The 26,431-nt window shown below is 33.7% G+C and overlaps 2 protein-coding genes across 3 annotated transcripts; one reads left to right on the top strand and one right to left on the bottom strand.

Moving 5' to 3' along the window:
- Positions 1–9,389, top strand: LOC136229229 (probable RNA-binding protein ARP1). The gene is made up of 6 exons (XM_066017870.1): positions 1–239; positions 330–465; positions 3,901–4,021; positions 5,848–5,875; positions 7,037–7,235; positions 8,451–9,389. The coding sequence occupies exons 1-6, from the start codon at positions 72–74 to the stop codon at positions 8,525–8,527; spliced, it is 729 nt and encodes a 242-aa protein (XP_065873942.1). The 5' UTR covers positions 1–71; the 3' UTR covers positions 8,528–9,389.
- LOC136229230 (uncharacterized) lies at positions 9,184–25,288 on the bottom strand. 2 transcript variants are annotated; one of them, XM_066017871.1, is made up of 7 exons: positions 25,005–25,288; positions 20,997–21,062; positions 15,389–15,591; positions 14,326–14,413; positions 13,829–13,856; positions 12,802–12,885; positions 9,184–9,260 (listed from the first exon to the last, which is right to left on the bottom strand). In XM_066017871.1, exons 2-7 carry the CDS (start codon positions 21,054–21,056, stop codon positions 9,229–9,231), a joined length of 495 nt encoding a protein of 164 aa, XP_065873943.1. In that variant the 5' UTR covers positions 21,057–21,062; positions 25,005–25,288; the 3' UTR covers positions 9,184–9,228. The 2 variants fall into 2 exon arrangements, 1 of the variants encoding a protein (XP_065873943.1); XR_010689016.1 differs by having other exon boundaries at positions 9,199–9,260; positions 12,802–13,914; positions 14,018–14,413.
- Between the last annotated feature and the right edge of the window lie 1,143 nt (positions 25,289–26,431).

The following is a 26,431-nucleotide window of genomic DNA, read 5'->3' as shown; positions in this document are numbered from 1 at the left end:
TTTTCTTTCTTCTTCCTCTGAATTCTCTCTCTCTCTCTCCTCCCAATTTTCTCTCTCTAATTACCAGAACGATGAACATGGGATTCGGAGACACAACATACACAAAAGTGTTCGTTGGAGGATTAGCTTGGGAGACTCAAAAAGACACTATGAAAAAGTACTTTCAGCAATTCGGAGAGATCTTAGAAGCTGTTGTAATCATCGATAAGATCACCGGAAGATCTAAGGGTTACGGATTCGTAAGTGTTTTTCTTAATTAATCTTAATCTCTTGTTTAATTATAGATAGATCTGATTAAGATGTGATTAATTTTGATTTTGATTAATTAGGTTACGTTTAAGGAAGCGGAAGCAGCTAGGAAAGCTTGTGTAGATCCTGCACCTGTTATTGATGGAAGAAGAGCTAATTGTAATCTTGCTTCTTTGGGTGTTCAGAGATCTATGCCTTCTTCTCCACAGCTTCCAGGTTTGTTTTTTCGTGTTTCGTGTTCGTTTCTATTGCTGTTTTCGTTTCCATTATCATTTCCTAGCTATGTTGCACAAAAACTTAGCGATTCTGCGTTGCGTGTCCGTTTCTATTTCCATTTCCATTAAGGTTTCTCTAATTTTTGTTAGAAATAACATTTTTCGGTCTTCGTTTCCGTTTCCCTACAACATAGTCTTCTAGTTAAATTTTCTTAGAAATAACGTTTTTGGTGTTCATTTCTGTTTTATTTATGTACAACGTAGTTTTCAAGTGATATAGAAGATGATTAGTTTTACATTCAGTGTCCGTCTCCGTTTTGTTTTCGGTTTCCGTTACTGTTTTCTAACTAAATTTTCTTAGAAATAATGTTTTCGATGTTCATTTCGGTTTCAGTTATGTACAACATAGTTTTCAAGTGATAGATGATGATTAGTTTTACATTCATTGTCGCGTTTCGTTTGTTTTTGGTTTCCATTATCATTTCCAAACTAAAATTTTTTAGGAATAACATTTTTAGTGTTCATTTCTGTTTCAGTTTCCGTTTTACATAGTTTTCAAGTGATAGATGATGGTCCATGAGATATTCTTAGTTTTGGTGTTTTGTTTTCATTCCTTTTCCATTTCGTTTCCATTATCGTTTTCTAGTTAGTGTTGATTTTCATTAGTTTATGTGGAACATAGTTTTCCAGTGATAGATGATGATCAATGAGAGATTCTTAGTTTTACATCCATTTTTTAATATTTAACGTCCGTTCCATTTCTTTTCCATCACCATTATCGTTTTCTAGCTAAATTATTTTTAAAATAACGTATTCAGGTATTCATTTTAGTTTTACATTTACTTTTTAATATCTATAGAGTCTGTTTAGTTGAATTGTTGTCACAGATTTTAACTATTTTAATTCTAAAATAACTATAAACAGTTTTTTTTTTAAAAACTATAACCATTTTTTTAATTAACAACTAAACACTTTGTATCTATTTTATTTTTTATTTTATGTAAATTAAACATTGAACATGTGTAAAAAAAAATGTATGCACAAACAACAATTGAATTTGATAGATAATTGAATTGGGAATCAAATAGTATCAACAAACTATTTTAATTAAAATTTAAGTATGTAGGTTGGGTTAAAGAATAACTTTTACTGAAAAGTATAAATAAAAGGGTAAATTTCAAATAAAACCTCTGTGGTTTCACTAATTTTCAAATAAAGGACTGTGGTTTACTTTTTGTCAAAACGAGAATTGAGGTTTCGAACTTTTAATAATGCTATTAAAACTATCTTTAACGACCTAAAAATGAAAATTTTCCAGAATTAAAGTTGTTCAATGTCATATTTTCTATGGAATTACATTTTCGATTTTAGAAAATCATCTTTTTTGGAACTTTCTCTCTCTAAACATTAACTTTCTCTCTCTTTACCAAACATCATCTAAACAATCTCGAAATAAAAAAGTTGAAGAATTAAAGTTGCTTAGAATATTAGTAATTCTTAAAATATGTCATTTCTGAAGTCGTTAAGGGTGATTTTAATAGTATCAATCGAAAAAGTCCTTATTTTGATAAAGTTGAAAACCTCAGTCCTCGTTTTCACAAAAAGTAAACCACATGCCTTTATCTGAAAATTAGTGAAAGCACATGGGTTTTATTTGAAATTTACCCTAAATAAAATTCACGTGATTTAATCGATTTTTAAATAGAGAAATGTGTTTTTTTTGTAAATTAAAAAAAAACATGTATTTTAGAAATTTAGCAATGAGAATTTGGCTAAGAGTATTAATATACGATGACATAACATATTGACTTTCACTTTGACTGGCTGACACGTTAACTTGTTAACTTTACTGACATTACACAATAAAATATTGATTTTTTTTATGACATGATATGTTGACTAGATGATGTATTAAATTCTTTTTTTCCAACACTATTAGTAAAAAAAATATTCATCTACTTACAAATTAACGAAACCATAAAGTTTTTTTTTTTTGTATTTTCTTTAACTTTTATAATTATCTCCGAGACATTCCGAGTACACAAATGATTTCTAAGTTTAAAACGTGTACAACACATGCACTTTTTACTATATATTGACAAATACATGACTGCTTCACTGACGGGTCAAATCTACACTTATTTATATTATTTTATTTTATTTTACATGATATAAAATCTAACTATACCTTTGTGAGCTATTTTTTTTTCTATCCCATTTTACATTTTATCAGCACATAGATTTAGCGGTCATCTTGTACTCCAAACCCTGGACGAATCCACAGAGTTTTGAAGGGTTTGAGCACTCATTGGTCGCTAAAAATTATATGAAAACTGTTAATGGTGCTTTAATTTTTTTATATATAAAAACACCCAACAACAACAAAGTCTTAGTTCCAAAATGATTCGGGGTCGGCTAACATGAATCATCATGTAAAACCATGAAATCAAGTCGTGTCAGTGACATAAATTCTCTCCCTCCACTCCGTCCTATCCACTACCATATTTTCCTCAATCCCCACTAAACTCATATCACTCTCGATCACTCTCTTCCAAGTTTGCTTAGATATTCCCCTACCCCTCACCATTACATCTCTTTGTCACTCTTCAGTATTCGTCTTACATGGTCAAACCACCTTAGTCTGTTTTTCCTCATTTTATATAAAAACACCCATCATGATAAAAAAAACCGTCTCAATGAATTTTGGATTTGTCACTATCCTAGAAATTCTGGAGATATGGTGGTTCCGGATAGGGGTGAGCATGGTCCGGTTCGGTCCAAAAACCGAACCAAACCAAATTGGACCGAACCAAATTACTTCTATTTTTTAGGACCAAACCAAACCAAATTATAATTCGGTTTGGTCTGGACCGAACCAAATTATTTCGGTCCGGTCCGGTTTGGTTCATGTTTGGACCAAATAAAGCACTAAAAACCTACAACTACTTGTACCTTCACTAACTAAACAATTATATAAAGAAAATAATCATATAATTAGTTTTTCTTTTGTATATATAATTAGTTGAGAGAGAAAAAACATGTTTAATTATTTTTTTTTTCTATATTTAATTAATTTAAAACCTTAAAATTAAGAGTAGTACATATTATATTTCGGTTGGTTTTGTTCGGTTTTGGACCGGACCAAACCGAACCGAATCGAAAACCAAACTAGTTTAAAAATTAGGACCGAACCAAACCAAAATATAATTCGGTCTAGTTTGATTCGGTTTTTTCGGTCTTTGGGTTTTTAGTTCGGTTCTGCTCACCCCTAGTTCCGGAGACTGAGAGCATATCTCCTCTGGCATCTCTATCTCCATCATTGTTATTAAGTGTGAAATTACATCAATATTAACAAATAAAATTATTAGGATTCGAATTCTCGACCACTCCAAAAACGAACAATAATTTTGATTATTATTGTATGTGATAAATATAGGAGGAGGGAGAAGCTATAAGGTAATGAAGACAGGTGGTGGAGGTGGGGTTGGAAGAACAGGTTATCCAAGTGTTTCACATTATGCTATCCAACAAGGAATTCCCTGTAATCCTCCATATGGGTAATTATTTCTTCTTTTTCCCCATGTGCTGTGACAGTTCATAATTCTACCTTTTTTTTCATATCTTAAAAAGCTTATATTATATCATCATTCAATTTTATACAGACATGGGATGCCTGTCATACTTTACAAGTTTGACCACTGTCACGTGACAGTGTCACATGCTCCCTTCATTATAAATAAATATACATATATACACACTATTATACTTTATGTTATTAATGTACCGCCCTCAAATTACTTATCACCACTTCCATTTGGATTTTTTTTGTCATTCTTATAATTTTGATCAAAAGCTGAAAATTCTCTTTCCAAAATCATAAAACCGAACAACAATAATTGAAATTATAAAAATAATTGATATGTGACAATCCAAACCCGGAAATGGATGACTACGAGTCGGAAACATTAAAATTTACGTTTTTTTATCAAAGAACTCATGAAAATAATACATATTTTTTAAGACGATTTTGCATTTTTCGTCACAAAAAAACTGAACAATTTAGTATTTTTTGTCACTAAAAATTTTACGATTTTGCACGCATCTGTCCAGCCCATGGCATGGACGGATGCGGCATCCGCCTAGACCAAGTTTTGGCTGATTCTCTAAAAAAAAATCAGTTTTGAAAAAAATTATAAAAAGGACAAAATTATCCAAATGGGAATGATGATAAGTAATTTGGGATGGTAGATAGGAATACCCTATTAATTACGGTACATTCAAAAGAAGAAAAAAAGGAGTGCTTTTATATTTTGTCAAACAGGTATGTGTGGAATTATTTTTTCTCAATAAGGACTAAGGTTTTTGTTTTGCTAAAAACAATTATATTTTAATTTAACACTATAAAAATGAAAGTTAGTGATATCAAAATGGAAAATTTTAAGAATTAAAATTGTTTAGTGGCATATTTACTATGTAACTAAATTTTTTATTTTACAAAATCTTCATTTTTGAAGCTTTCTCTCTCTAAACATTTAATTTCTCTTTTCGCACCAAACAACACTTAATGACCTCAAAATTAAAAAATTAAAGAAAAAAATTGAAGAATTAAAGCTTTTAGAATATCATCAAGTTTTTGAATTTTTGAATTTTGAGGTTGTCAACGCTCATTTTAATTTTGAGATCCTTATTTTTAGCAAAGCCAAAAACTTGATCGCAACAAAAAAAAACCTTTAATTCCCATTTGGATAAAAAAAAATTCATAAGTATATATTTGACAAAATGTGAAAGTACAATTTTTTTTTTTACTTTACCCTATTAATTTTGCCCTAATACCAAAATGGCTATTGTTTAAAATTAAATATAAGGTATAAAATACTCTCAATGTTAACCATAAATAGCAATTTTTATCTTAACATTTACAAATGGTATAATTTTACTCCTAAGTTGGCAGAAAAGAACAAATTTACCCTAAATTTAACCATCTATCTGTCTTCCCAGTCATAAATTTATCATTTACATTTCATCATGTAAATCATTTTATCACTTATTGATTATATGGATAGATGTGGAAAAAGAACTTAAAAAATTATGTTGTATTTTATACGAGTTGGATAAAGAAAATTCAAATATTTCGTCGAATTTAAAAATAATAATCTCTAATGTTACTATTAAATAAAAAAATATGAAAAATCTTTCTTAATTGCTAATATTAGAGACATTTTAGACGTGGGAAGTAAAAAATTGTTTTTAGCTATCCCTAAATAAAATATTCATTCCATTGACTGCTAAATCATGTTTTTCTTTTGCAATTTGTGTGCATATATTTGATGTTTCTGTCAGTCTCTCTTTTCCTTTGCTAATTTATGATTTTTATTTTTCTTAGGTACTCTCCAAACTACACATATCCTACGGTTTGTTTCATATTTCTATACTTTTTGTTTTCTCTCAGAAAAAGGGATTTTTTTTTTCGTTTTATCACTTTTATATATATATATATATATATATATATATATATATATATGTGTGAAAATATCTAAATTTTCACTGAGTGCTCAAAAGTAAAAAAATTTATAAAATTGTAGCATTAGTATTTTCAAATTGGAGTGATTTTTAGATTAAAGTAACAAAACTCATAAAATATGACACTGGAAACTGCTTCTGTCTATCTCCTCTAGACTTGTTCATGGGCCGGACTGTATCAGGCCCAGCAGAATTTTATCTAAAAATGTTCATCCCATATCCAGTCCGCTGTTAATTCAAACGAGCTTCGACCGGACTAGGTTCTGACTCAAAAATAAAATCTCAAACCCAACCCATATAAGAATATATGTGTAATTTTAAAGGTAAATTACATAATAGTGGGGAATAATTTACAAGTATATTTTGGTGTCAAACAAATTTATTTTAACATCATATCTGTTGGTTTTTTAAAAGACTATTTTTTTTTATAAATGAATAACTGAAAATTTGACAAAAAGTAAAAATAAACTTATGATATTCTGATATATTAGGATTTAAATAAAATATAAAAATATTTTTTATAAAGGTTGAAATCTGATTTTTAATGTAATTTTCTCTAATTTTAATTAATAAAAAATAAAATTTATAATTAAAAATAAATATCAATACACAAATTTATTAATTAATATTAATAGGCAGACCGGACTGGATCGTCCATGCTATTTTTATAAATTCCAAATCCGTCCAAAATATAGTCAAGATTGGACCGCTAAGAATACTTTCTTTTTTTTTTGTCCAAACCCAATCCATGGAACATGGGACTGGGCGGGTAACAGGTAACTGAACCTGTGAACAGACCCCTCTATCTTCATATGTTGGGTGTTAATTGCACCTCCCACCAAATGAAAGGTTTTGTCTTTTTTTGCCACAACTAAGGTCAAAACGTTTTTTTACTCTACTAGGGATCGAAACAAATATTATCTACATAGACACAATTGACACGAAAATTATTTTTTTAATATTTATATCATATATAACTATATAGAAAATATATATGAGATAACACAATTTTACCACGAATTACGAAAATATAAATATTGTTGGTTTTGTAGAGCTACTATGGAGCATGTGGAGGAACAAATAGTCCTTATGTAGTTTATGGAGCAGTGGGTAATTCAAATTCGAGTTACTATCCTTACTTTCAATATGGAAATATGGGATTGGATTTTCAATATCCTCAACAATATTTTCACTATCCCATCATTCCTTCATCTGCTCACTATACTCCTATCCCTTTCTCACAACCACCAGGTCATTAATTATCTATCTCTACTACATTAATTACACATAATTAATGGTTAAAATGGACGATTGGTCACTCAACTGTTATGGTTGCATCAAAATGATTATTCAACTTTAATTTGTTTCAATAAAATCATTCAACTTTAAATTTTATCTCAAAAAAATTACTCTGGTAACTTTAAGAGCAAATTGATTTGTTTCAATAAAATCATTCAACTTTAAATTTTATCTCAAAAAAATCACTCTCGTAACTTTAAGAGCAAATTGACACCAGAAAAGTGACGCGGCTTCTATGTCAGCAGTAATCAACTTTAACCGCTGATCGAAACGACACATGGCTATCACCTAGCTAATCAAAACGACACATGATTGTCATCTAACTGACCGAAACAACGCGTGTCGTTTCGGTCAACTAAGTGATAGCCATGTGTCAGCTAGGTGTCAGTCAAGTGTCATTTCGATCAGCGATGAAAGTTGACTAATGCTGACGTAGAAACCACGTCACTTTTTTGGTGTCTTTTTGCACTTAAAGTCGCAAGAGTGACTTTATTGAAACAAAATTCAAAATTGAATAATTTTATTGAGACAAATCGAATTTGAGTGACCATTTCGAAAGAAGTATTAAAGTCCAGTGATCAATGGTGCATTTAACTACATAATTAGTTGATTGAATATACGGTAAATTCCAAAAAAAAAACTGCCGTTACATTTTTTGTCAATTGCATACCTGTGGGGTTTTTTTTGTCCAAACAAGAACTAGGGTTTTCGTTTTGCTAAAGATGAAGATGTTTTAGTTTGACACTATAAAAATGACCGTTGACGACCTCAAAATGAAAAATTCTAAGAATTAAAGTTGTTTAGTACTACATTTACTATGAAACAAAAATTTTATTTTCAAAATCATCCTTTACGAATCTTTTTTGCTCTAAACATTCATTTTCTCTTTTTTCACCAAACAATACCTAGATTACTTCAAAATTAAAAAGTTGAAAGACTAAAGTTTCTTAAAATATCATTAATTCTTGAAATTTTTCAATTTTGAGGTCGTCAACGGTTGTTTTAACAGTGTCAATCTAAAAGACCATTGTTTTTAGCAAAACAAGAAAACCTCAATACCCATTTAAACAAAAAAAAAATCAGACATTCAATTGATTAAAGTGTAACCATAATTTTTTTTAGAATTTACCCTTGAATATATATTAATTAATCAATTAATTAATACAGGTGCAAGTACTGCTCCAGCCGCTGCTGCTACTGCTTTGCAGCCCTATTACCCTGCTCAGACAATAAGCAGTATTTGAGCGGAGAAAAATCTGTTGTCCCAAATATCTGTCCCTTTTCATGTCCCTCTCACAAATGTTAACTTTTTCTTGTGTGGTCGGGACTACTTTTTGTGAGAGTGACAGAGAAAGAGACAGTGGTTCGAGACAACAGATTTTCTTCCTCATTGAGTAATCTAATTACTTGATCATGGCAGCTGATACTCTCAGTACCATATGGAGAACCAGACCCATTCACCAGAGCTCTTAAACCGTCATCAGTCCACTCCGGTCTGGTCCTGTCAGTGCAGTAATCGGCTCATCAATCAATCAGAGAAATTCCATAACTAATCAATTTCCAAGAAAAGGAAATTCTTAATTATGGTAAGATTAAGAATGGGAAAACAGTAAACAACTGAAACTCGCATTCATGAATCTCACCTTACAGGAATAGGGTGAGAGAATACATTCAGGGTCCATGTGAACACTACTGATACACTCATTGGGCAAGGAACGCCCATGCCCGAGTTTTTTTTTTTTTTGCTCCCTTAATTGGAAATTAAGGCATTAATTCTTTATTAACTTGCATAATTTGATTATTAGGGTACTAATCATGAAATTGAGCTATTGTTTTTTTCAAACTTAGAGCTCAATTTTAGGTACTTAGAATCTACTAATTCAAGAACTGATTAGACAAACCTGAGGAGGAGATATTTTAATCCTTTTCTGGTTTATCTTCACAGCTAGGTAGCCATGGTTATGGCTACATCTTTATCTGCATAAACAAACACATTTTCTCTATTAGATGTATTATCTAATTAGGGAATATTTATATGTATTATCTTGTTTGGTTTGTAATAATTATTATAACACTCTATCTATAAATTCATGAATATTGCATTAACTTTTACTTAGTTTTATCAGTCCATCGTATTTAGGGCTGTAAATGAGTCGAACTGTTCATGACAATTCGATGTTCGGCTCAATAAAAGCTCGATCGTATTCGATTCGATTTACAAAAGAGCTGAGCTTGAGCACAACGAAGCTCGGGTCGAAAGCTCATGAGCGGACTTAATTATAGGTTCATGAACAAACTCATGCGGAAACTCGATTATAATATTCATGAACACGCTCATGAGCAATCTTTGGTTCAATTATGATTTAATGATAAATATTTCTATAAAGGAGAAATAACAACATTGTTATGTGTAACTTTTAGTTTTGGAGATTTCAAAACTATGTAGTTTTGTATTAAATAATTTTTTTATCAATATAATTAATGAGTTAGTTCTCAGACGAAGTTCTTGAATTGAATTAACGAGCTGCTCGTGAATAAGCTCACGAACAAAATATTGAGCTCGAGTTCGTCAATTTTCTGAAGAGTCGAGCATGGGCAGGCCAAAGCTCAGTTCGATTTAGAGTCCTAATTGTATTATGGAGAAATTCTATCATGATCTCAGTTTGTTGGACACTAACAATAGAAAGTGACAATTCTATATATATACTCCCATTTAAAAATAAACCAAAAAACAATTCTATGACTACAAAAACAAAACAAAACCATATAAAAATAGCATAAATGAAAAAAATACCAAGTTAAGTTCATAAAATACTAACATATACTTAACGTCTTAACCTAAGTACGTAACTAATGCTACTGAATGGAGAAGACATTAACTAATGCTACTGAACTAGTACTCATTCATTGGCAATAAAAAAAAACACACAAAACAGGAGGAGACATTAACGTATACTTACTGCCGCAGAATCTATTTGAATGGAGAAGACTCTTCTTCGCGAGAACTCTTAATCTCTCTCTGATCTTTTTATATTTAGTTGTGTCACGTCATATTTTTATTTAGATCAAGAGTTAAAATTCATCTTATTTAAAATAGATTAGTGGTTGAGATGAATCAACCGTTTCTTTTACACAAAACAATAAAAATTTGTGTAAAAAAAATACCTGGTGAAAACAATATATACTGAGGCGTGCCCTGATTCAGGCTTCGAGACTCAGATGAGGCGCACAAGGCGAGACCCTTTTAAACAGCACCTCGCTTTGTGCAATTAAGGCTCAGCCTTTAATATGATGCATTTCTCTAAATCATGAAGCCGAAGCAACAACACCTATGATCACTTATATTAAACCCACCATTTTGAGGACTGAGACTTTCATTCAAGTTAATTGGTTCACGATATTAAAAGAGAATGGTTGTACATCAAAATGGTACTCTCTCTTTTCCATAATATTTGTCACTTTCAATCAAAATCTAAACTACATTTATTTACTTTTAATATAATTGAATGTTATTTTTTTGGGCAAAGTATGAAAAAAATGTTCGTGGTTTGTCTTATTTGCAAATAGAGGTCCGTGGTTTAAAAGTTTGCAATTAATTTTTTTTCAATTACATTTATATCTTGACAAAATATAGATACTAAAATCAAATTGAAACTTTATAAATGAATTTAATTATCAATTTAGTTCATAAACTGTCAAATTTGTAAAAAATGTAAAATTCCACCATATTATTTATTGTTTCGATTTAGAAAGTTGTTTTTTTTTGGGAGGGGTTGTGTTTTACTGATATGTAAGAATAATTTTTTAAGATAAAAATGTCTTTGGTTGTAATTAGAACGTAATTGTGTAATTGTAATACTTTGTTTTGTAAATAAAACATACCACAAACCTTCATTTATAAACTTTTAAACCACTGACATCTGTTTTCAAATTGAGCAAACCACGTACATTTTTTTTCGTACTTTTCCTTTTTTTTTTCAAGCTTACCCTTAACTTAGGATTATGGAAATGTCTTGGGATTTAAAAAATGTACTAAATTCTTTGTCTAGAGACAATGAGATTTAGGTTTACCCATTATATAATTTTTAGTTTTTCTAAAATAAAGATAATTTAGTCTAATGCTCAGTTTTTTTTTGGAGAAAATATTGTGGAGAAAAACATTTCCCTGTTTTTCAAGTGTTTCTTTGTTTAAGAAAATAAGTCAATGGAATTTTTTTTATTAGTCAACAGAAAAATACATGATGTTATCTTTTTTTAAAAGAGTAAAACATTTCCCTAAACCTTTTAAAACCCTACTCCATTTTTAAAAATAGTAGCCACCCGCCACTTTTAAAAATAGTAACCACCCCATCAGTTCTTGTTTTTTTGGTGTTGTAGCCAAACACCAAAAAAACATTTTATTTTCCAACAAGAAGTTTTTTCCAAAGCACAATATTTTCCAGCAAACAAAAGGGGCCTAAACCATTCGATTTTTTTCTAAATTCAAAATAAATTAATTGCTCCTTAATCCTAGTGAAAACAACAAAAGTGACGAACATTATGGAACGGAGAGAGTACCTTTCAAGGCAAATCTTGCAGCAATAGCCCCAGACAAAGAGGTCGAGATAAAAAAGAATCAGCCGACAGCTAAATTAAGTAAGGGTAAATAATTTATTAGTCTTTTTACCTTACACACAGTAAAGTTCCCACATTTTAATAATATATTGTATAGTTCTTAACTTTTATTCTATTTAACTGTTTAGTTCCTTATAGATGGACCAAACTGTTTAATAATTCAAATATTTGAGAGACTAAATTATTAAATAGAATAAAAGTTAAGTAAAACAGTATATTATTAAAATACGAAGATTAACCAGTGTGTTAAGTGAAAATATAGAGACTAATAAATTATTGGGTAAATTCCAAAAAAAACCCTTGTGGTTACACTTGAAAAAACCAGAGACATGCAGTTGACAAAAAAGTGTAACCACACCGGGTTTTTTCTTGAATTTATCCTAAATTATTTACCATTAAGTAATGACCTGTAATAAATATGAACACATATATGCTAATATTGATCAGATTCATAAAAACAACGAGAATGGATTCATTTCGAATATCACCCATTTCATACTTGAATGAATCCAAAAAAAGACCAAGAGAAAGACCAGCTTTCCAATAATTAAACATGGTGATAAGGCTCCTAATTCTGTTGGATAAGGGCAAAGTAGCCCTATACATGAGTGCTCCTATCCCCTCTACCACTGCCACAGCCAAGGCAGTAGATAGGATATCCCAATCACCTGTTTGACCTATAACAGTTGAAAAGACAGTCTGACATGATAATACGATTCATAGAGATAACTCGGTTGGCATGACATGTTTGACATAATTATCATGTTTCTTGAATTTTACATCAGATATAATCATATGGAACATATAGATAACATAACATGATAACCGGAATTAATTATCTACCAAAAAATGGGCAGCATAAAAGTAATGCATCGGTAAGGATGAAGAGCAGAAAAGTACATACCTTGTAGTGCCGTCAGTGGTAGTTGCTTGGTGGTTGGCCGAACGCTGGCAATTGCAGAGGCTTGGTGGTAGTTTCTTCGGTGTACTGTGGATGAAAGTTGCCGTTGGGTGTGGATGAGTGTTCTTTTGTAGCTGACGTTCTCTTCTTGAGATATACAGTATCTTTAAAAACCTGAACTTATATTTTCTATCCGAAAGAAAAACTTAATTTTATTTTTATTTTTATTTTCAATTACTTTTACTGACCTAGCGCCTTGACTTCAAGAGGCGACCGCCTCTTGCCTGAGGAGGTCAGGCGGCCGCCTCTTGTAGGTTCACCGCCTTCCAGTGCAAGAGGCACTGGAAGGATCGGTTGGGTCGCCTGAGGCAAGGCAATCGCCTTTCACAACTATGCTGAAGCGTGCCTTGATTCAGGCTTCGAGACCCAGGCGAGGAGCACAAGGTGAGAACCTTTTAAACAGCGCCTCATTTTGTGCAATCAAGGCTCACTACCTTGAGCCTTGAGTGAGGCGCGCCTTTAAAAACTATGAACTTAACAAGCTGATATGATGCATTTCTTTAAATCATGAAGTTGAACCAAAGACACGTATGATCGCTTATATTAAACCCACCATTTTGAGGACTGAGACTTTAATTCAAGTTAATTGGTTCACGTTGTTAAGAAGAATAGTTGTGCAGCAAAATGCTACTCCCTCCGTTCCATAATATTTGTCACTTTTTATCAAAATCTAAATTCCATTTATTTGTCGCTATTAGACTTTTAATATAATTCAATGTTCTTTTTTCAAGCTTACCCTTAACTTAGGATTGTGAAAGTGTCTTGCGATTTAGAAAATCTAATAAATTCATTGCTTAGAGCCAATCAGATTGAAGTTTATGCATTAAATAATTTTGATTTTTTCTAAAACAAAGATAATTTAGTCTAAACCTTTCTATTTTTTTCTAAATTCAAGACAAATTGACTGTTCCTTAATCCTAGTGAAAACAATAAAAATGACAGATATTATGGAACCGAACGGAGGGAGTACCTTTCAATGCAAATCTGGCACCAAAAAACTGCAGACAAAGAGGTCCAGATAAAAAGAATCAGCCAACAGCTAAATTAAGTAATGACCTGTAATACATATGAACATCATGCTTATATTGATCAGATTCATAAAAACAAAGAGAATGGATTCATTTCAAAACAAAAAGGATTAGTGAAGTTCATTTCATACTTGAATGAATCCAAAAAAAGACCAAGAGAAAGCCCAGCTTTCCAATAATTAAACATGGTGATAAGGCTCCTAATTCTGTTGAACAAGGGTAAAGTAGCCCTATACATGAGTGCTCCTATCCCCTCTACCACTGCCACAGCCAAGGCAGCAGATAGGATATCCCAATCACCTGTTTGACCTATAACAGTTGAAAAGGCAGTTGCACAATAAAATCCCACCAAGAAAAATAGCAACTTTAGAGGAAGATTTTTCCTTAATTCTTTAATTCTTCCAACTATCTTGCTCTGCAAATCTTGGATGGCCCTTACCAATCGTGTTCTTCCATTACTGCTATTTGATGGAGAAGGATCCAACTCTCCACTATCTACGTTACTCCTAATTTTCCAGGTAAGCCTCCTGCACAATTCACAAGAGAACTCTGAATAATTTCATGTAGGGCGGAAAAATTTAACACGATAATACGATTCATAGAGATAACTCGGCTGACACGACACATTGACATGATTATCATGTCTCTTGCATTTATATCATATGAAATATATAGATAAAATAACACTACAGCCGAAATTGCCACCCCCTAACTTCAAGGAACATGTTAAATAAACTGCTTTAATAGTTCATTTAGTTTGAAAAGTTCATGAAAAAAACTCTAAATATTGAAGCTGCTTTGCCGAAGAATAAAATTTAATGTTCACATTCACCTTATCAAGCATACTCTAAAACTTACCATAAACAATTAGTTTATGTCAGATATTAATATGTATTGGCCCTTTAACTATCAGTTTAAACTTTTAGTTCAATTGGTTCCATGACATGTTATCAGAGCCTATTTGACCATGTGATCAAGGTAGGTCGAATCCTGACAACCTCATGTGTTGATTAAATTTCACGACATGGTAATATGGGCCTGTATTGTGCAGCTTCAAGCCCATTGAGCATTCGTGTGCGGGGGTGTGTCATACATTAATATGAATTGGCCCTTTAACTATCAGCTTAAGTTCAACTGATTTCATGACAGTTTATCACATGTATAAATGAGTTGTGGATTTTTGGATCTTTAGTTCATTAGATACCTATGTGCATCTCAAAAGTTATATGCACCCACATGTGACAGGCAATTACGAGTATAAATCAGTACGTTAACAATATAAAATATCAGAAATTTCCCACAAGCATAAAGCATTGAAGTACAGAACTGATATTGAACAGTTGTAAATTTATCTTTCCCCACAATATGCTCCAAACCAATTCATTATATCTATGTCTCTTAATGGATAGATCAAACCACATAAGGGTCTCAAAACACAGTGCATATTATATTAGCATCAAATAACCATGAGCATAAAAAATCGCCAAGCTATGGCTACTTACCTGAAATTGTTGTCCCAAAATGGTTCAGCCACACAGACATAAGAACACTGAGAATAGAGTTTTGGACCGAAGACATGAGCAGCCTTATGAAAGCGTGTTCGTGTTGTAAAGCTTACAACCACAGCTCCAGTTCTAAGGCACCCTCTAGATGGAAGCTGCACTCTTCTTGAATGCTCAGGGAACGTCATTATAGTTGCCATCAGCTGAAGATACAGTAAGTTGAAACCAAAAAAGTTTAAGAAATTCCATCTTCACAAGAAACATTGTAAATAGAAGGCTTAATACATAAATGCACCCTCAAACTTGACAAGTTTTTTCCTTGGCACCCTGAACTTTCACATAGACCTATTACACACCTATACTTTACTAAATTAAACCTCATGGACACTAAATTGCAGTATAATATTTATATTGTTGTGCGTGAGCTCCACACACGGATCTCCCACACCAAATTCTTTGACCTCGTCACTTCACTCGGCATCAAAGATCCCATCTTCCTCATTGTCTAATGGATTATGATTATCAGCAATTGACAGCAACGCAAATTCTGAAGAATGTTCATCAATTACAACTGTGAAGAAGAACATAGGAGCATGAGAAGAACAATTGAAGAGAAGAAGCGCGATCTCAGCAACGCCATTTTGGGATTGTTTAGAAGATTTTGAAGGAGAAATAGAATCGAAGGAGATTCCATCAACAGAGACAGACGCTTTGAAACGGGGATTATTAAAAATGACAATTAAACTGAGCTTAAAGCATCAAAAAAACCCATCTTCCTCACCTCCTCCACTTACTGGTCATTCACTCTTGCCCACTCAAGCTCTTCATAAGCTTTGGCTTTCGCCATTCTCTCTCTCTCTCTCTCTCTCTCCAACTTCTTCTTTCTCTCCCTCTCTTCTATCTTCTTCTTCTCCATCTCTGCATGCTTCTTAATCATCATATCAATCACTCTCTTATCCCTCTTCTTCACAAAATCTGCCAATCCCCCACCATTTCGTTATACTCCCTTTTAGCCTTTTTTTTCTCGAGTTGGTGTTCTCATATCCGTAGAACCGGAATTGCTTGTGGTAGAGAAGAAAGAAAACAAATTTGGAATAACCAAGTCAGGGATGGAATTGGTTGAACTAGAATCAGAGAAGGATTTGTGAGCAATTAATGAAGAAGAGGAAGAACGGGATTAGTGGAGAAGAAGAAGAAGGTCAATTGGTAATAATGAAAGTAGATTGTTACTGTAATAAGCAAAAAAGAGGAACTCACGTGCTTGATATTTTGTGTGCAACAGTCTCCTGCCACATCAGCTATTAAGTATGCCAAATCAATTGAGTGTGATTGAGGTTCAATTTAGCCAAGTATAGGTGTGTGATAGGTCCATGTGAAAGTTTAGGAGTGCCAAGGGAAGAAACTTGTCAAGTTTTAAGGGTTTATTTATGTATTAAGCCTAAATAAAAAAGACATGATATGCTATATATCACTACCAAAAACACCATAATTTGCCTCTTCCTGCATCTCATATCTTTAGTAGAACAAGAGTAATAGAAAACCTAAGATTGAATGGGCTTTAGTTATCTTACAACCCTGGAGGACATGGAGATATTTGATCATTTTTATATTGAGATCAGGTGGTCAGCAGTTAGTTGGGAATTGTTGCTCTTTCTAACTTTATTTATTTTGGAAATCATTTTTGCACTTAATGTATGTCTTAGGGCATCATGCAGTCTTTAGTATTAATATCAACCACATGAACTTCATTTTCCCTCTCAAAATATACTAATCATTATCATCTTTGACATACTGTTTTAATAGCCGTGAGAGTCTAGTTGATACTTCTTGAGTTTGCAAGTAGGTAAGCTTAATTAATGGCCCAATACATCTGTTGCCCCCCATACTTGTCCCAAAACTTCAACTATTCCCTTAATCTATCAAAAGTTCCAAATGACCTCCTATTCTTGTCTAATTACATTCAATAACCCCCTATTTTTCAATAGAATTTGTTGGATGCAGAAAATGGACACATGCTCCACCTTGCCAAATAGACAAATAAATAGAAACTTTTGAAAGTTCACGGGGCAATTGAAGTTTTGGGGTTATTGAATGCAATTAGACAAGAATAGGGGGTTATTGAATACAATTTGGACAAGAATAGGGAGTTATTTGAATATAAATGGACAAGAATAGGGCGTTATTGAATACAATTGGACAATAATAGGGGTCATTTGGAACTTTTGAAAGTTCAGGGGGACGGTTGAAGTTTTGGGCCAAGTACAGGGTAACAGATGTATTAAGCCTTAATTAATAATAGAATTACTTATGCAACGATTAAAATCTGTTACCTTCCATTGAATATCTGCAGGTATGCTTAGACATTGAATTATTTAGGAACTTGCAGATAATGTCTTGAATCAACCAGATACGCTCTTGTGCAGTTTTTACTGTTTAATCAACTAAACCCCATATGTCACTTACATATGTTTATTGAATTGGTTATAACTAGAACCTAAAAAGCTTACTGGATAACAAAATGATCAGCAAAAGAATCACAGCTACATGCCACAAGCAGACAGGAATATTGCATGTTACTTAATCTACAATGTTTCCTTGAAAACTAGATAAACTTAATCTTATGTTTGGTTTCCCTGTTATCCTTTTTCATTTCCTCCTGCTGAAATTTATGTTTAAAATTTGTCTGGTCAATAATGGTTTATAACAATACTGACTCATCTCAAGCTCTTTTTGTTGCTGAACTAGTCAAATATGGCAGGATTCAATCCCAGTATTAAAAGGGCCAAACAACGAGTCAGGTTTCAGCAGCCATAACAATAAGAAAGTTTCAGTATGCTGTATGCAAGTCATTTTTCAGAAAAGAGCTGAAAATAATTTCTAATTAACTAGTTATTCTAAGACCTAAGTTCAAATATCAGTATCCAACTGCCAACAAGATTAAAGCATTCATAAAATAAAGAACAAGGAGAGGGAAAAGTTCAATCAATCAAACAATAACCAGATAGCAAGATTTGTCAATAGAGACTTCATTTATCAAATTCCATGTCAAAAGAACCATAGATCTGTTGTACCAAAGCTCAAGGCTGTAAAATATCAAATTAATTAACTTAAAGTTGCATTCTAAACAGTTCAAAAGCTAGCTGCCTTTTGCAAGCTTTCCCATCAACCAAAAAGAACCAGTATAAAAGCAAATCGGAGATAAATATATCAAATCATAAAACCTATGTTGCACAAAACAGAAACTGAAAAATACGGAAACGGAAACAGACACCAAGAAACGTAATTTCTAACAAACTTAGGAAATGGAAACGTGGGGAAAAGTGGAAATATTAAAAATATAGGAGCATATTTATAAATATTAAAAAGGCTTAAAGCTCATATGGACCCTTAAACTATACCTTAAGAATCAATTGAGTCCCCAAATTGCTAAAATCACCAATCAAGCCCTTAATCTATTTAGAAATCAGCAATCCACTCCCTCTCACCAACAGTGATCTAACGATGTTAACATGAAAGTTAAACAGGTAACTATGCAATTTATCATTCTTCCTTAAATGAGTTATGCGTTTTTTTCTTAAAAAGTTAGAGACAACTCCTTGTTTTCATTAATAAGTATTCTAATATAAAACTTAAAAACCCAACATAGCAATTGTTAGACATCCCACATTGCTAAATGAGGAAGCCATATGGCTCCTTAATTATGTGAGGCAATCCTCACCCTTTGAGGTACCTTTTGGGGTGAGTTAGGCCTTTGTTTACATGGTATCAGAGTCATGGTTCAATGTTGGGGCTCCCGCTAATATTAGCGTCACGCACCAAATGAATTGGGCGTGAGGGGGCGTGTTAGACATCCCACATTGCTAAATGAGGAAGCCATATGGCTCCTTAAATATGTGAGGCAATCCTCACCCTTTGAGGTACCTTTTGGGGTGAGTTAGGCCTTTGTTTACAGCAATGTTGATGAAGACATCGATGAAGATTATGCTTCTGTAAATGATGCTAATAAAGATTACGTTGAGTTACTAAATCTAACTAGAAAGGAAAAATAGACCCGTTCTTTTTTTATGATTTTTACTCTGATGGGTGACTAGTGGAAAAGGTTGTTGAATGTTGATTCAATTTTTCTAGATGAGTCTTTACTTCATGATTTAACATTGTTAGAACAGTGTCGGTAAGAGGGGTGAATTGTTGAAGTCTAATAGTTTAAGAGCTTGATTGACCATTTTAGTAGTTTGAGGACCCACTTGATTTTCAAGATGTAGTTTAAGGGCCAATATGAGTCTTATGCCTACTAAAAATATAATGATATATTTAGGCCTAAACCATACTAAGCCCCCTAAAGTTGTACATTTTGGTCACTTTGCCCCCCGAACTTAAGGGACAACCCATTAGCTATCCCAACTCCCTGAAGGTGACATAACCCGTCCCTTATTTTTCCTCAATAAGAGAAGATGTTGACCCGTGAGGACCACTCGCCTTTCGGTTAACTTCCCATATGCATTGTGGATTTTCTTTTTATAAAAATTTGCAATGTGGTCTTTTGGGATGGTATTTCAAAGTGTGTACGAGTTTAGAGAGGTTATTGCAAAATATGCTCTAAGGGGTAAAAATTTTGAAGGTAAAAGCCACATTGCATATGAGAAATCAACCAAAAGGCGATTGATCAAAATTTTCTCCGATTAAAGAAAATAAGGGGCGTATTATGTCACTTTTAGGGAGTTGGAGTGGATAATGGGTCGTCCCTTAAGTTCGGGGGTAAAGTGACCAAAATGGACAACATTAGGGGGCTCCGTATGGTTTAGGCCATATATTTAAAGAAAAACAATAACGAAGAACAAGATGAAAGTCCAAGCTCAATCGAGATTCAAGAGATAAGAATTATAGGAGAAAGAAATATAGGTAAGTTCTTTAAATTGAAGGATACAATGGAAGAATTATCAGTCAAATAGGAAGTTTCAATTTTACTAATCTTAGAGTGAATAGGAATTGCAAAATAGAAAGTTTGAATTTCTAGAATTTTAGTCGAAATAGACAGAGGAAACCGCTTAAAAACTGAGAGACGCGTATCATATTTTAGGTAATTACGGAAACGTGCCCAGAAATGTTTCATATCAGTTCCCGTTTTCCACATCTACCGAAAATGGTAAAACGCATGTCATGATGAGTTTCCATGCATCATACTCCCTCCATTCTCAAATAGGTGTCGTTTTAGATAATTGTTTTTGTTCTTTTTTAAGTGTCGTTTTCGTTTTTCAATAAAATTAGTTTTTTGGTCTAAGCATTTAAATTTTGTCTTGATTTATGTGTTTTTTAAGCTTTCAAAGTTTCTTCTCCAATCGTTATAGGAGAGAGAATTTTTATTTAGTTAATCCATATAAATTTATTAATTTAAGTGCATATTAATTGTGTTTCTTAATTTGTGTGAAAATTCTAAAACGACACTTATTTGAGAATGGAGGGAGTAGCATACAACACATGCCAAAAATAAGGAAAAAATTAACTAGAAAAAGCCATGGCCTTCACATATTGGAAAGTTGCTTGGCCAGGCTTTCAAGGAAAGAAGAACAAAATGGCTTAACAATTAGAGGAAAAGAAATCACCAGCATACCTTCTGTTTGAAGTCAATGGTTTTACACTCAGGGATCTTCTTTCCATGTATGCAAGTCATGGAATACTGTTCATCAAAAAAAATTAATAGATCAACATTGACATAAAAGCTATACTAATAATTCCTTCTTATAAGCACTCCCTATTATCATTTTTAATTATGAATAAAAAAAGGCACCATTGTTGCCTAATTACAAAGGAACAAATAAAAAAAAAACAAGAAAAGCAAGTCCATGAAACATCCTCTGTCTCAGGAGATGTCTACTTGTTTTGAGGTTATGAGAGGTTAATTAAAGGGAGGTTAATTAAGTAACATTGCTTGGAAGAGGAAGGTAAATTGGAAGGGAGGGATTTCAAAGGTTAATTGGAGGTTAAAAAAAACTCCATTTTAAGTCCCACCAAATCAGTGGGATTTGAAGGTTACGTATTTTCACCTCATCTCAACTTCCATTATTTAATCGTGGCTTAATACCTTCGCAACCCCCTCAACTTTTCCTTTTTTTTCACTTTGCCACCACAACTTAGGGGACAACCTATTAGCTCCCTTAACTCAACAAATGTAACACTTCATGCCCCTTATGTGTCTATATGGCATTGAGTACACCATCCAAGACACCTTCTGCATCCATTCCAATACACCTTATGCATCATGATGTGAACCTTTCATTCATTGCTTTGAAACAGACATAAACCTAAGGGGCATGAGGTGTTACATTTTGTGAGTTAAGGGAGCTAATAGAATAATGTGAACCCTTCATTCATTGCTTTGAAACAGACATAAACCCAAGGGGCATGAAGCGTTACATTTTTGTGAGTTGAGTTGAGGAGGCTAATCAATGCCATGTAGGCATAGTTGTCAAATCGAGATTCGACTCGTGAATCGAAATCCTATTTTGTGAATCGTGATTCGTGAATCGAACCGAATCGTAAGATTCGGTTCAAATTCATAATATTATAAAAATAGAATATTTACCATGTAAAGAAGGTCATACGAGATGCTAGAGCAAAGGTGAATCGGGATCTGTATACAAGATTGGATACGAAAGAAGGGGAAAGAGACATATATAGAATTGCTCGGATGAGAGATAGGAAGACGCGAGATCTCGGAAAAGTTAAATGTGTGAAGGATGTGGACCAGAAAGTCCTAGTTGGAGATAAGGATATCAAGGAACGATGGAGGTCCTATTTTGATGACTTATTTAATGGAGATCGCCAACAAGATGTTGGAGATATAAGTATCCATCACGATATGATAAATCATGAATGCCTGCGGAGAATTCAAAAGGGTGAAGTCAAAATGGCATTAAGTAAGATGAAGTTGAAGAAAGCAGTAGGACCTGATGGCATCCCTATTGAGATTTGGAGATGTTTGGGAGAAAGAGGAATCGAATGGTTGACGACGTTCTTCAACAAAATTTGGAGAAACAATAAGATGCCATCAGAATGGAGGAAAAGTACCTTAATCCCTTTGTATAAGAACAAAGGCGATGTCCAAGATTGTGCCAACTATCGGGGAATCAAATTAATGAGTCACACTATGAAACTTTGGGAGCGAGTGATTGAACAAAGGCTAAGGAGGACGGTGAAGATCTCGGAAAACCAGTTTGGCTTTATGCCGGGAAGATCAACTATGGAAGCCATCCATCTAATGAGACAATTAATGGAGCACTATCGAAATAAGAAGAAAGACTTGCATATGGTTTTCATTGACTTGGAGAAAGCATATGATAAGGTACCAAGGGAAGTACTTTGGTGGGCCTTGATAAGGAAAGGCATTTCGCGGAAATATATTGACATCATAAAGGACATGTATGAGGGAGTATGCACGAGTGTACGTACTAGTGTTGGGAAAACTGAAGAGTTTCCTATTACGATTGGAGTGCATCAAGGTTCCGCACTAAGCCCATTTCTTTTTGCCATCGTTATGGATGAACTAACAAGTTCACTTCAAGATGGTATACCATGGTGCATGCTGTTTGCAGATGATATTGTGTTGGTTGATGAGACGAAAGAAGGAGTGGAGATGAAGTTGGAACTATGGAGGCAAACTCTAGAATCTAGAGGCTTTAAGTTGAGTCGAAGTAAGACAGAATATTTGGAGTGTAAGTTTAGCGGCCGTAGGAGTAGGGAGGCAGGGACAATCACCCTAGATGGGAGAGTTGTTCAGGCCTCGGATTGCTTCCGGTATTTAGGATCTATTATCCAAACGGATGGAGAAGTAGATGGAGATGTTGCCCATAGGATTAAAGCTGGTTGGTCGAAGTGGAAGAGTGCTACGGGTTTCCTTTGTGATCCCGGCATGCCTAATAGATTGAAGGGAAAATTCTACCGGACGGCAATTAGACCAGCATTGTTATATGGTACGGAGTGTTGGACAGTGAAACACTGCCACATCCATAAGATGTCGGTGGCGGAGATGCGTATGTTGAGATGGATGTGTGGTCACACGAGAAAGGACCGGGTGCGTAATGAAATAATTAGGACAAAAGTAAGGGTTACATCTATTGAGAATAAAATGAGAGAAAACCGACTAAGGTGGTTTGGCCATGTGAGACGTAGAGCGCTTGATGCGCCGGTTAGGAGAACCGAAGAGTGGCAAAGGGATGTAGTGGTGAGGGGTAGGGGAAGACCTAAGCAAACTTGGAGGAGGGTGATCGAGAGTGATATGAGTTTATTGGGAATTGAGGAAAATATGGTAGTGGATAGGACGGAGTGGAGGGAGCGAATCTGTGTCGCTGACACGACTTGATTTTCACGGTTTTATATGATGGTTCATGTTAGCCGACCCCGAATCATTTCGGGACTAAGGCTTTGTTGTTGTTGTTGTTGTTGTTGAAGTCAAAATATTATCAAATATTAGTCTAGAAATGCAATTTCAATGTAAAAAAAAAAAAAGAAACCATATCAACCAAAGTACTTAAAATTCAAATCCAATGTAAATGCAATCCCAATTCTGTTTAAAAACTTAGTAGAGACGAAGAGTTTGATTTTCTGACTGTTTTTTTTCCTTGTTGTCAACTTGTTAACGATGGAATGAAGCTAGTTTTAGTTGATAACTTAATAAATAACAATCAGACTAGAAAAGAGTGCGTTTAGTAGTTAGTGTTGTTTAAGTTTTTGATGAATGGAGATGAAGATCCGACTCAAAATAGAGCTGAATCGAATAGAATCGTATGATTCGAATGAGCATCGTAAGATTCTATTATAATTTAGATTCGCCTATAGATTCGACTCGAAATAAAGCTATATTGAATCTAATCGTAAGATTCGAATCGAGAATCGTAAGATTCGAATCGAGAATCGTAAGATTCGAACAACTATGCATGTAGGTAAGTAGAGGGGCACGAAGGGTTACATTTGTTGAGTTGAGGCGCCTAATAGGTTGTCATCTAAGTTGAGGGGTCAAAATGAAAAAAAAAAAGGACAAGTTGAGAGGGTTGCAAAGGTATTAAGCCTTTAATCTTCCTTAACCCCCATCCAAGCAGTCCCGAGTCATGTATGCTTGTTTTGAGGTTAAGAGAGGTTAATTAAGTAACCTTACTTGGAAGATGAATGAAAGTTAATCGAAGGTTAATTGAAGGGAAGGAATTTCAAAGGTTAAGTTCCACCGAACACCACCGATTCGGAGGTTAAATATTTTCAGCTCCCCTTCCATTATTTAATCTTCCTTAACAAATATGAGATAGAATCCCTTGCTGAAAATCAGGATATAACTACAATATCGATGACAAACTTGACCTACAGTCTCCAGATTGTTTGTATTGAAAATTTTGAACTTATTAAATTGACTTGTTAGAACAAAACAGTAGCCTACCAATTCATAAATATTACAATAAATGCCAAACATCCATCCTTATTGAGGTTAAGACCATCCAATTTTCCATTAGCACAATCGTTCAGCTCAACAGTGAGTATTATAAGTGCAGTCTCTAAATCTTCATCATAAAGATAACAAAAGTTGCAATTGAAGAAACCATCTAAAAAAATAGAAAGAGAAATTTAAGCTTACATGCTCAGAACGAAGCTGACCACAGAACGGCGACTTCACCAGAGAATGACGGCAAGGCGAGGTCAGAAGGAAAATCGACGGCGGGAGGAGGCGAGTTCACCACCGAATTTAGAAGGAATTGAGCTAGCATTGCCAATGAGAGAGAAGCGATACGAGCCGAAGATCGGCCATTGTAATAGCAAAACGACGGCGAGAGGAGGATGCAGTGGTTGGATAGTTATGGTTGTTGTGGCTATCGGAAGGAGAGGGAGGGAAGAGCTAGAGCTAAGGCAGGGTTAAATGCACCATTTGTCACTTCACTTACATTTTTATCTAAAAATGGTCACTCAACTTCAATTTATCTCAATAAAATCACTCAATTTTAAATTTTATCTCGATTAGGCCACTTTGACGATTATAATAGTCAAAAGGTATCAAAATGATATTATAACTGACACGTCAGCAGTCAACTCAGATTTTTAACCGAAATGATATGTGGCAGCCACGTATCTATTATTTTTATGAAAAATTTAAATTATGTTTTTTTTCATAAAAATAACAAATACGTGATAACCAAATGACATATACGTAGATGTCATGTGTTGTTTTAGCTGAAGAGCTCACGCAAATTAAGGTTCAATAGCAAAATTTGGAGAAGTTCCACTTGTGGACCGGAGTCCCCATTCAAATGATGCAACGTCACTGCTTAGATTGACGTGTCTTTATTTGAATGGTTGGCATTAGTACGAATTTCGTCTCATTACAAAAGAAAAAAAAGGTAAATTAAAAAAAATCTATAATTACACGAATGTCAAACGTGATAGAACCGCGATATGCTCCTATTTCAAGTATCACAAAGGACAACAAAAATATTAAGATTAAAGTTCGTATTGTTAGGGTATGTGATTTCTGAAATCTGAGGAATCCTAAACATATCTTCTGCCTAGAATTATTGTTGATTGATAAATAAATATCGGTTCAAATACTTTTAAAATTATATGCAATATTCTAATAAACTTTCTTTAAGAATTTTAGTGCATTCGGTATAATTTGTGTTTAGATATAATAGAGTGACGCAATTCATGTAACTATTTTAAACGACGTGGTCGATAAACTACGTCATTTAATCGCTGAAGGGAATGTATTCCATATATCTAGTTTTTCGGTTGTGCCAACACAAGCAACCTTCAAAGTCATCGTACAACCTGATGAGAAGTCGAGATCGGGGATGTCAACATCTTGTGCCTTTGTTGGAAGCGGTCCTTGTAGTACACTATAATGATCAAGTTAGAGAGTGTAGAGAGATAGTTACTGTCCAAAACCATGAGGTGAGGTGGTTCTATTTATAGGTTTTGGGTTCAGGGATGCATATTGTCCATAATGCTCATGGTGCCATTTTGGTCATGAGGTGAGGTGGTCCTTTCCCCTTTGCTGGTCGAGTTGAGTCA

The sequence above is a fragment of the Euphorbia lathyris genome, chromosome 5 (assembly GCF_963576675.1).
Source record: "Euphorbia lathyris chromosome 5, ddEupLath1.1, whole genome shotgun sequence".
Taxonomy (NCBI): Eukaryota; Viridiplantae; Streptophyta; class Magnoliopsida; order Malpighiales; family Euphorbiaceae; genus Euphorbia; species Euphorbia lathyris.
The sequence above is the reverse complement of the archived record's forward strand: the minus strand, read 5'-3'. Positions and strand labels throughout refer to the sequence as shown.

Excerpts from the sequence above, each read along its gene's own strand:
- LOC136229229 (XM_066017870.1), top strand. The coding sequence starts at position 72 with ATGAACATGGGATTCGGAGACACAACATACACAAAAGTGTTCGTTGGA. Across the intron at positions 240-329 it reads GATCTAAGGGTTACGGATTC|GTTACGTTTAAGGAAGCGGA; the intron begins GTAAGTGTTTTT and ends TTGATTAATTAG. Across the intron at positions 4,022-5,847 it reads CCCTGTAATCCTCCATATGG|GTACTCTCCAAACTACACAT; the intron begins GTAATTATTTCT and ends TATTTTTCTTAG.
- LOC136229230 (XM_066017871.1), bottom strand. The coding sequence starts at position 21,056 with ATGACTTGCATACATGGAAAGAAGATCCCTGAGTGTAAAACCATTGAC. Across the intron at positions 13,857-14,325 it reads GTAATGGAAGAACACGATTG|TTTTTTGGTGCCAGATTTGC; the intron begins GTAAGGGCCATC and ends CTTTGTCTGCAG. Across the intron at positions 12,886-13,828 it reads TGCCAGATTTGCATTGAAAG|TACACCGAAGAAACTACCAC; the intron begins GTACTCCCTCCG and ends TTTCATCCACAG.